Source organism: Rhinopithecus bieti, unplaced genomic scaffold (assembly GCF_001698545.2).
Source record: "Rhinopithecus bieti isolate Rb0 unplaced genomic scaffold, ASM169854v2 scaffold_18353, whole genome shotgun sequence".
Classification (NCBI taxonomy): Eukaryota; Metazoa; Chordata; class Mammalia; order Primates; family Cercopithecidae; genus Rhinopithecus; species Rhinopithecus bieti.
The window spans coordinates 520,953-534,337 of NW_016809465.1; the positions used below are offsets into that span (position 1 = coordinate 520,953).

Genomic DNA, 13,385 nt, shown 5'->3' on the forward strand with positions numbered 1-13,385 from the left:
TTGCACTTAAGAGAACAGCGGATGGTTCCTTTTGGCTTGTTGGTTGAACCTAGTATTTATTTTAATCTGGAGTGGTGGTGTTTTTAATCTAAAAAAGTCAGGTTCACAGGATTTCTCTGTGGATTTAAATGCTCCCAACTAAATCTTTTATGCTTATAATTGGATGTAAAACGCAAGAATGTTTTAAGGTTAAGAACTTTTTCAGACAACTGTGATTTTACTTCGCTAATGAACACATATCAGACAAGAAGGCAAATTCCAGACTATTTGTGCCTCAACCAACCAGCTGGGCACATACCTCCAGGTACTGCTCATGTCTCAAGAGGTTTTTCTGCATGAACAATTATCACCACTCCTTCTTTCCTTCAAGTGGCAAGCCATGGCAAGAGTCTTTCTTGCACAGCTGTATAGAACTCAGCTGTAAAATTAGATTTTATTGGCATGAAAACACAGTGATTATTGGCACTGTGTGCTCAATACATTCTTTTCTCAACATTTTACTTAGATTCTTCCTTTTATGCAGAAGGCTCAAGCTATACTTAGATGAGGGAAACAGGTTTTTAGCAGTTTTTTGTGTGTGTGTCTTTTTTTTAAGCTTTAGTTTAATCAGTATTAGGTATGCATGGTAAGCTGTTGGTATTGAAGGGAGGAAACATATTCCCTTAAGATCAGAAAGGAACCTTAAGGGCATATTATAGATTTATAATATTGTCATTTTATAAGAGAGGAAATTAATTGCTGAAGTTCAGAGCTAATTATTTTATTGACAAATCCCAGATTAGAACTCATATTTTCCAATACTCAGTGCTGGGGCCTGTCCACTATAGTGTTATTTATTTATTTATTTATTTTAAGCTATTTTTAGCAGAGGGGCTGTGAAAAATTCTAATAACAGTTCTTAGTCCCTCTCCATATCCTTTTTTTTGTGCTACTTAATTTGATTTTTTAAAAAGCAAGGGGGAATGTTTGCCTGAAGTGTACAGGAGGGATTAGCTCAAGGAAAAGCACTAAAACCACCTCTGGGTTTCTCCTGTCCGATGGCAGTGTCCCACATCAGGTTCATAATGACCACATGCTAATTCCACATGGGCAGAGCCAATGCCAAGGCACTGGTGTGGTGTTACTGGGAAGAGAAGGAAAAGCCATATTCTCACAGTAGCAGGAAAGTGGTCAAAACAGTCCGGTGTGTGTTGATAAATGAGCAGATTCCCCAGAATTTCAGAGGTAAAGAAGATCACGTAGTGTTCTACTTTGTTTTAATGAGATTTTTTTCTTTCTATTGACGCTGTTGGTGTTTCCATAGTTATTATCAGAAAGCAGTTTCTGGTTTTGCTGAAAGGCTAGAAATGACAACTATTTTCAGAGTTTCTATGTCGTGAAACCTCAGTCAACCTTTCAAAGCCAGCATTGATCAGGAAGGAAAGAGGGTTTTCTAATGAGGAAAATAAAATAGTAAATGATACTTTGACATTCCATTAGTTGTAAGAACGTGTGCAACTGACTGTCTTGCTTTGCTCTCTCTCTCTCCCTCTTTTTTCTAAGTTTTGCTAATAATAAAACTTAGGAAGTACACATTTAGGAAGTTGTCTGTCCTTGTGACTGATGGCATTTATACATAAAGGCCACCCATATGGGGGGAGGTTCATGAATGCAGTTTTTCTTTTCTTTTTTCTGTGGTATACGATTCTGTATCAAATTTTAACTTCTCTAGATGTTTATTTATTTTTTTTTTTAGTACAGTCAAGGCACAAACCAATGTAAATCAGCTGCACAAATGTTTGTCCTAATAAATTTTTATTAGGTTTAGGTTTTATATTGGAAGCCATTTAGAAACTAGTCTTATCATTCATAAAACATTAGCTATTTTATTGTTTTACAAGAGTTATATAGAGTATAGTAATTTCTTAGTAACCTCCCAAACCCCTCTTTTTCCAAACACAATATAGCAAAGTTGTATTTTCTGTGATTCAGTAAGTCAGATTGCATTTTGAGTATTCATGTGGTTTCCCCCACCCCGCTGAATCAGAAATATTTTTTCCCATTATTATTTAAAAAAACCAAAATACAGACGGGGTTATGCCATATTATACACGTGGGTCTTGAACTTCTGAGCTCAAGCAGTCCCCCTGCCTCGGCCTCCCAAAGTGCTGGGATTACCATGCCCGGCCATTCCATTATTACTGTTATACAAATGGCCAGGATGTTTCTCTGCTGTATTTTCTGAAACTTGACCCACCATAGATTCTTACTATTAGAAGTCAGTGGGTATTTTTAGTAGAGAAGGACATTTTCATGAATTGAGCTGATTTTACCTAATGTGTCTGTGACAATATATTTTTCAGGCTACAGAACAAGCGTGTAGCAGAGCAAAATGATTACGTGTTATGTTTAAAGTGTGTGAAGGTGATTGGTTAATGTGTATTGGAAAAGACACTAGCTTTACGGAGTACATGGAATCACAGTTAACTATAGTGGTATACATTCTGATATTATTTTCAAGTTGCTTTATGGGTCCTTGTGTTTGATGGGTTTTGAATTGGAGTATGGAAGTAAAAAGTTAAAACCGAACACATACATTCTACTTACTTGTTATACTACTCCATCAACCTTTTTAACTTAACTCCTATCACGTTGTTTTTGTCTTATTTTTTTGTTTCTTCTAAAGACGCGCAACGGCGCTTGGTCCTAGGAGCAGCTGCGTGTCAAGCCTGATATCCAGGCATCGTTCTGTGCCCGAGGCCGGAGAGATCGGTGCGTGATCGTCGAGTTGTAGTACGAACGCGATGCTGGTCGTTAATGCAATGGTGGATAACCCTCGTCTCTACTAAAATACAAAAAAAATACAAAAAAAAAAAAAACTAGCCGGCGAGGTGGGCGGGGCCTGAGTCCCAGCTACTCCGGACTGAGGCAGAGAGAATGGCGTGAACCCGGGAGGCAGAGCTTGCAGTGAGCTGAGTTTGGCCACTGCACTCCAGCCCAGGCGACGAGCAAGACTCCGTCTCAAAAAAAAAAAAAAAAAAAAAAAAAAAAAGACAAGGCCTTGCTATGTTGCCCAGGGCTGGACTCAAACTACCTGGGCTGAAGCCATCATCTTGCCTCAGCCTCCTGAGTAGCTGGGACTACAGGTATGCACCACCATGCCCAGTTTTCCATTGACTTTTTAAACACTGCTCCAGGATAGTCAAAGTTGGTGGGAGTCCTCACTAGGGTGCTGGTGAAGTGAGCCTGGGAGCCTCAGCCTGGCTTGTAATTGAACTCAGGGAATCAACTCCTCTCATCCAGCCTGGCCCAGCGGGTTTGGTTCTGATGGGTATACTTCGTTCCTTTTGGTACTGTTATGTTTCTTTTTCTCTTGTCATTTGAAATTAATTTGCTTACTGTACTGCTAACTCACATCTTGAATTAATGTAAGGAAATTTCGGTCATTGGCCCACAGAGTGAAGACCAGGACCTTTTGTTACTAATTTGAAGGCCAGTTTCACAGAGTTAAAAACTCTCCCAGCAGTAATTAGGGCTTTGGCTTTGTTTTAAGTTAGACATTCTTCCTAGTATATAATTGCTTTGGCCTTTGCAGGTGGGCCTGCAGTTCTCTTCTGCGAATTGCTGTTTTTCGTGAATTTGGCCAGTATGTTTCTTAGTTATAGGCTGGGACCAAAGTACCATGGAAAATCTTTTTTAACTTGGAAAAGAGGAAGCAAAAGAAGAAGAAAAAGGAATAAGCTAGTTGCCTAGAGAAATGCAAAAACTGAAGATCTTTTGTAATATTCTTTTAAAGTAAAGTTTCTTTAAAAGCTTTGAGGACATAATTGGGTGGAATTAAATGTCTTACTAATAGTGAGGATCTGTTCATTCTGTTTCCAGAGTGTCCTGCTCCAGACCCTGCATTTGAGCTCAGGGGTTGTTGGAAATGCTGGGTCTTGCTAGAAGTTAATCTCAAGTGCCCACGTGGCAGCCTTTCCCTGTCAATCAAAAGAATAGAACTAGCTGGGCGTGAAGCACTTGTGGTTTTAGTGTTATGTGTGGTTAGGGGGAGAGGTTGTGAGGGCCTGTGGTTATTACCAAATTCTTTGAAATGGAAGTATGGGTACAAACAAAATAAAGAATAGGAGAGAAACCCCGGTGCTCTGTGTAGGGGAAAGAGAAGTCCATAGGATTCGACAAATAAATGCCTTGTAGTAGAGATGATCTAGTTTCTGTTTTTTTCTTACTAGTTTTGCAGTGCATTTCTTCATTTGTAAAGGGTCATTGATTTCAAGAAGGGATTCATTATCACATCTCTGTGGTGTGTTGGGGGACAGTGTGGATGTGGTATAGCCTTGACCAAAATGCCTGAGTCCTGTGATAGATTTGGCCAGCTCAGATACACATCTGTCTAGGGAAGAAGGAACCCAGACCAAGAAAATAAGTGTTTAGTCAGGGTGGTTTCTACTGAGCCTTTTTGACTGAGATGAAAATGAGTTATAGTGCAGTTACTGAGAGATCACACATCTGGCCTGCTCAGCTACCTTCACAGCTGACAATCAGCTGGTGGTGAAAAGGAAGCCTGCACAAAGCACACAGGGAACTTCCAAAACTGTATTCAGGGACTCCTCCTCTCCGTATGTGTATGTAACTGACAATCTGGCTGCCCAGCCCAAAGAAAATTTAAGACAGCAAATTTAGGAAAAGGCGCTGAGACTGGAGGGAGTGTGGTTAATGAAGAAAAGAGAAAGAAAGAAACATTGCAATTAAGCATAAGAACTTATTGGGAGGCTGAGGCGGGTGGATCACAAGGTCAGGAGTTCTAGACCAGCCTGGCCAACACAGTGAAACCCTGTCTCTACTAAAAATACAAAAAATAGTTGGGCATGGTGGCACATGCTTGTAGTCCCAGCTACTTGGGAGTCTGAGGCAGGAGAATAGCTTGAACCCAGGAGGTGGAGTTTGTGGTGAGCTGAGATCACACCACTGCACTCCATCCTGGGCAACAGAGCGATACTCTGTCTCGATAAAAACAAAACAAGAAACAAAAAACTTAAGTAGGGGTGGGGTGATAATAGCTCTGTGTATGTAAGGTCAAAATGTTTCCGTAACATCGCTTTATGACTGAACACAGTATTCTTATAAACTGTCATGAAATCCCTAATAAAAAAGCTATGGCCAGCCTGCTCTTTAATGAAGAACATGTGTAATTTCCATTCAGAATCATTACAAACAAATAGAGTAAGCTTTGGTTCTTAAAGTTAACTGTATGGATGAAAGCCTTCCACATCCATTGCTTCCTCTTTTAATTCCATTGAAAAGCTTTGTCGGCTCTCGTCAGGTAGGTATTCCCAAGGTTTCCTCATAGCTGAGTTGAGCCACCCTATTGAGAGTTAAGTCCACATGTAGTTTTGTCTCAGTGACTGGTTAAAACTGAGGAGGTTCACTTTTGGGTTGCTGTCACCATGGAGTGATGACTGCTCATGACAAGCCTTCCCAGGCCTCCTGGCCCGACCTAACCTGCTTTAACTGTTGATGGTTTTGCAGTGTGGTTTCCCCAGTTCACAACCTGAATCTGTGACTTTCTATTAGGAACACTCACTACGTTTCCCTTTTCATGCCTGGGGAATAACCAGAAAGATACTGCTGTGAAGCCTAAGTTTTATGCTTTCATGCTTTTATACTTTTCCTCCTTGCCTTGTCTCTAGTCTATTTTCTATGGAGCATGAACTAAGTTGTTTCTATTCTATGATCACTTTAAGGGACAGCTTGGCAGGCAGTTGCCTTTTAAGTAGTTGGGCAGTTCCTTGCCTCGAAATAATTCATTTCTTTGTATGTCTCTTGCATTCTAGGCAAATAAAAGTATTCTCTGTGTGTGCATGGAGCATAGAAATGGGGATTTAAACATCGTTGGCTGCATATAGGCCCCATCTAACTGAATCTGTTACCTTATATTCTTGTCAGGAAAGTCTGGTTTATCTGGTGAAACTGTTGGGGATTACAAAGAAGGCCTTGGATTCTAGCAAGCTGGTGGCTGAGGGAGAAGATCAGCAACGTTGGTTATGGCTGAGTGAGACTGGTGGGGTTCACAGTGGCCTTTATTCACTTTATTCTCCTGTTTTCTCCATGATTAACGGTGTGACTGTTGGGTGGAGTTGAAGCTTAGGAGTGTATCATGTTTATATGTTCCCACTGTATCTTTCTCAGGAGTGTTTGTACATACAGCTTCCCTGTTTCCCCTTCCTTCACTCCCCTCCCGGTCATTTCTAGTAACCACTGAACACCGTATGGGTGGAAAGTCCATCATGTAGTAGAGCAAAATTTTCAGGCATCTCACCTAAAGTTGCCTGTGAAGTTTTCAGAAGCAAATATAATGATCTCCTTGTGCCAGTGGACTTCTTTGGTTTCTTTTGAGGGTAAAATCCCTTATGAAAAGAGATGGTTTTGCACATCTGTGTCAGTCCCCATACTCTTCTATCCTACTTCTGTAAGGCCTTTGTAGGCCTGGGTCTGCGGGATCCGTCTACCTTATCCCACACTTGCAGAACCTGGAGTTAATGTCCTGCTTAGGACTGACACCTGTGCTGTTTAGCGGGCTTGGATTGGTATGTCTCATTGACAGCAGTCCTATTAGTTAACACAATGCCTACCAGAAGGTTAGAATCGTTAGTGTTAGATGTGTTGTTGGTGTTGAGACATTCTTCGGTACTAGAGACAGGAGACCAGGAATGGCTAAATTTTGTACCAGATCACAACTGTCTTCTCAGTCCAACCTCCCCACTCCCCCACAGGACTCACACAACAAACAATGAGAAATAGGAACGAAATAGCACAATTAATTGGATATGAGCTGCAAATCCAAGCGTTAAAAACTTTGGTTAGATGGGTTGGACCACATGGAGTATAAAGAGCTTCAGCCCAAAGCAGGTCCTAAGGATCTCCCTCCTCCCATGTCAACTCTCTAAACCTGTATCATTATTTACTGTACACTGGCCTAATAGAAGGACCCATGGAGGCTGAAAGGACCTAGGGGGAGGCCCTGAAATGGGTTTACTCCTGTTGCCTTGTTGGATAAGAGAGAAGAGCTTCTATCCTTAGTTAGACTGACCTGTGAGATGTCAGCACTATGCCAAGCGGGAGAGGGCTTTGGCACTCACTAATGTAGCAGAGGGGATGCAGAGGAGACACAGAGCCACAGTCTGCACCACAGCCTCAATAGCGAGTGCCCAAGGAGGAGGGAAGAAGAGGTGAAAGTGCTTCTCCACTTTTAGATGCCTATACTCAGACCCCTTAATGTAAATTACTGCCCTGTTAATCCAACCTGCCATTTTGAAGAAACATTGAATAAGACATCATACTTAGCACTTTGAGAGGCCGAGGCAGGTGGATCACCTGAGGTCATGTCAGGAGTTCAAGACTGGCCTGGCCAACACAGCAAAACCCTGTCTCTACTAAAAATATGAAAATTAGCCGGGCAGAGTGGCACGCGCCTGTAATCCCAGCTACTTAGGAGGCTGAGGCAGGAGAATCGCTTGAACCTGGGAGGTGGAGGTTGCAGTGAACTGAGATCATGCCACTGCACTCCAGCCTGGGCAACATAGTGAGACTCCATTAAAAAAAAAAGAAAAGATAGGCCTGTGTAGTGTCACCAATTTGAGAAAATAGCCATTTTTCTCTCATGCATTATTAGTAAGATAAAGTGTATTAGGAATGAAATTGAAATAGACATTAGATTTCTTCTCCATCATTTGACCTATTCATAGTTCAAACAATTAAGTCATGATAGTGTCAACGGGGACTATCTTAGTTTTAATTGTAAAAAAATCTGTTTTCTTTCATGAGGATAAACTATCAGACTTTGGGCTTGGTACTTTTATTTGCTTAGGAACTGAGTAATTGCCTCATAAAACAGCATGATGGTACTATTAACACCAAATTATAAGACCTGTTATTATAGAATTTGCTTTTCTGGTTGGGATAAGACTTCGTTTTTTTGTTGCTTAAAACAATTAGTTTCTCCAAATGGGTGTATAATAAACAGGTAAAATTTTGCCTATTTAAAATAAAAAAGTTTATAATCTCTTGGGTGGCTTTTATATATCTTTTGATACTTCCAAGGGAGGGCTTTTTTTTGGGTGGGATGGAAGGAGGAGACATATATTTAACATTTAGAGTGGAGGTATTTAAGAATGAGAATAAATATTTTATTTCTGTCATATCTACCTGAGACATATTTGAGGCAATTGTTTAAAATTTGCCCCATTATTTTGTCTGATTTGAATATTAGGAATTAAAGGGTTCATTGACCAAACGTCCTTGAATTTGAAATTTTGGGGACTCTATTATGAATGATAAATTTAACAGTGGGCTATATGGCAGTTGTTCCTCAGATCATTTAAAATTGTGTGAGAGTGTCTGTGTGTATTTCTATTTGTTCGTTTCTCCTTTGTCCATCTTTGCCAAACATTTTAGCCGTAATTGAAGAATATGTAAACACTTCTTAAGGAACAAGTTATAATTGTAAATAGGAATTTACTGTTATTTTCCTTCTATTGTATTGCAAAGCTAAATGACGGTGGCAAATACCATTATGGGATGAAAGTAGGCTTTGTGTTATTTTGAAAATGTGTATGAATTTCATTAGAATAAATGGAATAAACAGAATAGAAACAATGGAATCTACCTTTAAGCCTGACTGCACAAGTTTCCCTGGATATATCTGAGATACAGGCAAGTTATGTTCACATGGCCACTTAGAGATTCTGGTCTTTTGTCTCCTAGTTGAGGCTATTTCTTTGCCTTTGTTCTACCCCTCTTTGGGGCCTGACATAGTAATACAGGGCTCTCAGATTAGAATAACTTAGGTTTCATGATGGAGCACTTAGATTGCTGACTTGTTATGTTACAGGTGATTTTTGTGGTCCTGAGTACTTTTTTAAAAGTGGTGGTTCTCTTGCAGGAAGCCAGCTGAGGGAAGTTCTCCATGAATGTACGTCACAATGATGATGACCGACCAAATCCCTCTGGAACTGCCACCATTACTGAACGGAGAGGTAGCCATGATGCCCCACTTGGTGAATGGAGATGCAGCTCAGCAGGTTGGTGTAGGAAGAGGGGAATTTAAGTCAAATTGTCTAAGTGGGAAACAGTAACACAGTATTTGATTTACTTTGGGATTCAAAGATTTGTGATTTCAAACCTTAGCATTTCTAGAGGTAAGTGTTTTTGTTGTAGAATTACTGTATCTTTTTTTTTTAATATTGTGATTTTAGAGAACAAAATCTTCCCTCATTCAGTTTGTATTCTTGAAACATTGAAAAGTGGATGATTTCTGAAGTGAGTCATTTTCAGATAGTGTACAGGTCTTTGAAATAAAATGGCTGTTTATTCATGCCATATTGTGCTTGACGAGTTTGCTTGGTTGGTCAGAGCTGCATGCTCAGAGGATCAGGTTTTGGCTTCACACAGAAGTGATCTCAGCAAGACGCGCAGGACCCTGTGAACCCACCCTTGCTCCTGGAATTAGTCCTTCCAAATGTGTAGCTCATAAAAATCATGGTACTTTTTTTCCTCTAAATCTCCTTTGTCACTAGTTACTGTACATTGTGGAATAGAGAGTTATTTGTGAACTCAAGAAGTTATTTGTGAACTCAGTACTTGGGGGAAACAATTTAATCAGTAGCACTTGGGAGAAACAATTTAATCAGTAAGTGAAACTTTAAAACATTATTAGGAATTGAACTATTACCTCTAATGTTAATTAAAAATTTTTATTACAACAGTTGGGCTTGCTCAGTTTTATAACTAAATAGATATTTTATCTTTGTACCTTCTTCAGAAGCATAAAAGCAAATTTTTATTTTGTGAAAAGTAGAATTGGGAGCAAGTGCTTGGAAAATATTTACCCAAAATATATTCATAATTCAAATAAGTTAATCATTTATTTGGTGTCAGTACATGCCCCCTGCTCTATCATATAGTGTATTCACACTCTATCAATCATTGTATATTAATTCTTTGTATATACCTTTGTTGGAGCTGACCTTGCTGCTTAATAATTTATATTATTTTCTCTTGCATTGCACTGTGAACCTCTTAAGAACAAAAATCGTATAATAGGTGCTCAGTAAATGTGTGTTAGTTGAATGCATTTCATGCCTTCTCACCACTGATGCAAACATCTCCCTTCCTGGTTCCTCAATCTCTTCCTCTGCTGGATTACTTCCAGCAACGTACAATAGTATCTTACCTCTCCCCACCCAGTAAAACAAAACCTCCTCACTTGATTCCACATCCCCCTCCAGTTGCTACCTCCTGTCCCCTTTTCCCTCTTTGGCAGTATTTCTCCACTTCCTCTCCTTCCTTACCGCCGATTCCTTACTTTATAGTCTTCACTCTGTGTTCTCATCTTCCTCTTCAGTCTTTAGCATGTCCTGTTGACTTTATCTCAGGAGTGTGTGCTGAATCCATCCTCTGCCGTATCCACTTCATTTCCACTACCATTGCTGGACCCTGCGCCATCATCTCACTAGGGTAGGGTAGGACAGCTCTTTTCACTGGTCTCTCTGCTTTACTTTTTGCCCCACCGGGAAGCATTCTCTACATAGATCCTGAGGTTTATTTCCAAATAAAAACTTTCTGATGTCATTAGCCTACCTCAGGCCACCTTCTTACACCTGGAGTGAAATCCAATCACGCTGCCTGGCTGCCAGCCTTCTTTGTTAGTGCTGGCCTGCCTCTCTGTCATTCTCTGCCTGCTCTCCTGCTCACTGTGCTCCATTAGTTCATGGGAAGGTTACAGAGTGTTGTGGATGGTTTCAAGATGCAGTGTTTGGTCTCCCAATTAAAAGAATTACTAATACAAAGAAAAAAAAGACAAGGTATTTAGTCAAATGTGAGTAAACTTGGGAAACAACTTAGGTCTCTCAGATGTGGTCACCTCATTCCCATTTGCCTATGTAGCCAAGAGACCTGAGGCCACCCGTCCATATTGTACACCATGTTTATGTTTTGATGATTTCTCCCACATGTCTGTGATTTAGCTTGCCCAGCAGGCTACATGACATTTCCCTACCCTGCATATCTTACCTCAACTCTAAGCAGAAGCTGCTTAACAATTTTGGTTAATAAAATCATATTTTCAAAACTGGACAAGGTGGTCCATGCCTGTAATCCTAGCTACTCAGGAGGCTGAAGTAGGAGAATCCCTTTCTTGAGCCCAGGAGTTTGAGACCAGCCTGGGCAACATAGTGAGACCCCATCTCTAAAAAGAAAAAAAAACCCTCACATTTTAATTAAATCTTTCTTTAATTAATCTTATTAAAACTTTCTCTAAAGCTAATAAGAAAAGAAGAATCTGTTAATGTATCTGTTTTATAAATGGTCAAAATAATCAAGCTTTATGAAGAAGTGGGGTTACACTTAAAACAATCTCAGAAGAAGAAACTTTGTCTTTTTAATTGTGTTAAATATGTTTAATTGTGTTAGAAGCATTAACATCCTTGGCTCCAAGCTATTACTTGGCATTAACTCTAACTTTTCTGTAATGGGCAAAATTGTTAAGTAGGTAAAGTGCATTAGAAATGTCCCTCTCAGCAGGACCATCCCAAGATTTACCATGTTTTGTCATTGCTTCTATGTCACTGAGGCTCACCCTAGGCAGTGGCCTCTGTGCCTGATATTTTTCTTCCTCATTCTGCTCCCAGAGTCTCCATCCTGTGTCTCCCTCATTCTTTCAAGCCTCCATTCTTTCCTTTGGGTTCTAACATTTAGCATTGGCCTAAGTGGGCATGGCAGAGCCTTGGGGCCTATGTGTTGAACCCAGGTAAAGGCACAAGGGGAAGACAGAGTGAAGGAGAAGGAAAAACCAAAAGTGGCAGAGAAACACAAGAGGAAGTAGGGAAAGGGGAGGGATAGAGGGCAATTCAAAAGAACAAAGAACAGAAGTGAGTCTCCAAGACAGGATCCCAGAGTGTAGGGCTGCATGAGTTTTGAGTGCTTGCTCTGGGCACCTGCTGATCATTTGCTGCTTGCCTTTAAGAGCCTGTGTAGTGTAGTACTCAGGTGGTTCCATGTTAAAGGATCAGGCTACAGCGGACATACCAGAGAAAGGGATCTATACGAATGTTTTCTGAGGCTTTTACTGTGCTTTCTCACTGAAGCAACACCTTTTCATCTTAATAAGAACCTTTTGGAGGCACAGGATTGACTCTAGGGGTGGACATTGCAGGCACTACACAACAGACCCTTGGCGGTGGCATCCTGAGGTATGTGGCACCTCAGTCACCTCTCACATCATACTGTTGTAAAGAGCCATCCCCTGGCCATAGGGTTCTGCCTCTAAATGTCTGTTAGGAGTGTGTATGGTGAAGCTTACCTTGTATGTGTTTACAAGGTTCTTAATACTTTGCAGCTGTGCAAAGGACATTCTAAACGTTTCTATATATGCAAAAGAACTACCGCAGTTATGAGAAAGCTCTTCAGTTCTCACAGCCCTCCTCCTTCTAATTTCTGTTCTGCTGGTTTCTGGATGTAATTAGGACTAGTTCTTGGCAGGATTCTCTGTTGCTTTCTGGCTCTCCAAATAAGACACACTGTTAATTTTCATTATTTGAAGTCACATTAGGTTGGAAACCTTGGTTTGTCATTTTATGCAGGTAGCAGGAAAAGGGCAGTAGTGAAAAGGATGATTCTTTTCTTAAAAAGAAAAGTCATCCTCATTATGAATGAAACTTTTAAAAGCGTTATCAAGTAAAAATGAATAACAAGAAACAGTGTGAACAGAAGCAGCTTACACAAGAGTTTTCCTTATTTAACAGCTTTATGAGGTATAATTCACATGTCATACTATTCACCCACTGAAAGTATACACTCATTGGAATCTAGTATATTCACAGAACTGTACAAACTTGACTACGATTAATTTTAGAACATTTTATCACTCTAAAAGAACCCTGGAGAGATCACTCCCTATTTCCTATTTTCTCTCTCCCTTCCCCCTATCCTAGGTAACCACTAATTCTCTTACTTTCTGTTTCTGTAGGTAGATATTGCCTATTCTGGAATTTCATATAAATAAAATTACATAACATTTGGTCTTTTGTGTCTGTCATCTTTCACCCAACATCTTTTTTTTTTTTTTGAGATGGAGTCTCGCTCTGTTGCCCAGGCTGGAGTGCAATGGCACGATCTCCGCTCACTGCAGCCTCCACCTCCCAGTTCAAGCGATTCTCCTGCCTCAGCCTCCTGAGTAGCTGGGATTACAGGCATGTGCCACCACCTCTGGCTAATTTTTGTATTTTTAGTAGAGATGAGGTTTTACCATCTTGGGCAGGATGGTCTTGAACTCCTGACCTCAAGTGATCCACCTGCCTTGGCTTCCCAAAGTGCTGGGATTACATGTGTGAGCCACCGTGCCCAGTTCA

General features: G+C 40.4%; 1 protein-coding gene across 2 annotated transcripts in view; it reads left to right on the forward strand.

Moving 5' to 3' along the window:
• The window catches only part of LOC108540413 (fibronectin type III domain-containing protein 3B-like), a 127,493-nt gene that overhangs the window by 70,115 nt on the left and 43,993 nt on the right, over positions 1-13,385 (forward strand). For both annotated transcript variants that reach the window (XM_017889479.1, XM_017889480.1), the window contains exon 2: positions 8,921-9,059. In XM_017889479.1, the coding sequence (XP_017744968.1) occupies positions 8,949-9,059 (111 nt within the window). In that variant the 5' untranslated portion in view covers positions 8,921-8,948. The remainder of the gene's footprint in view (positions 1-8,920; positions 9,060-13,385) is intronic.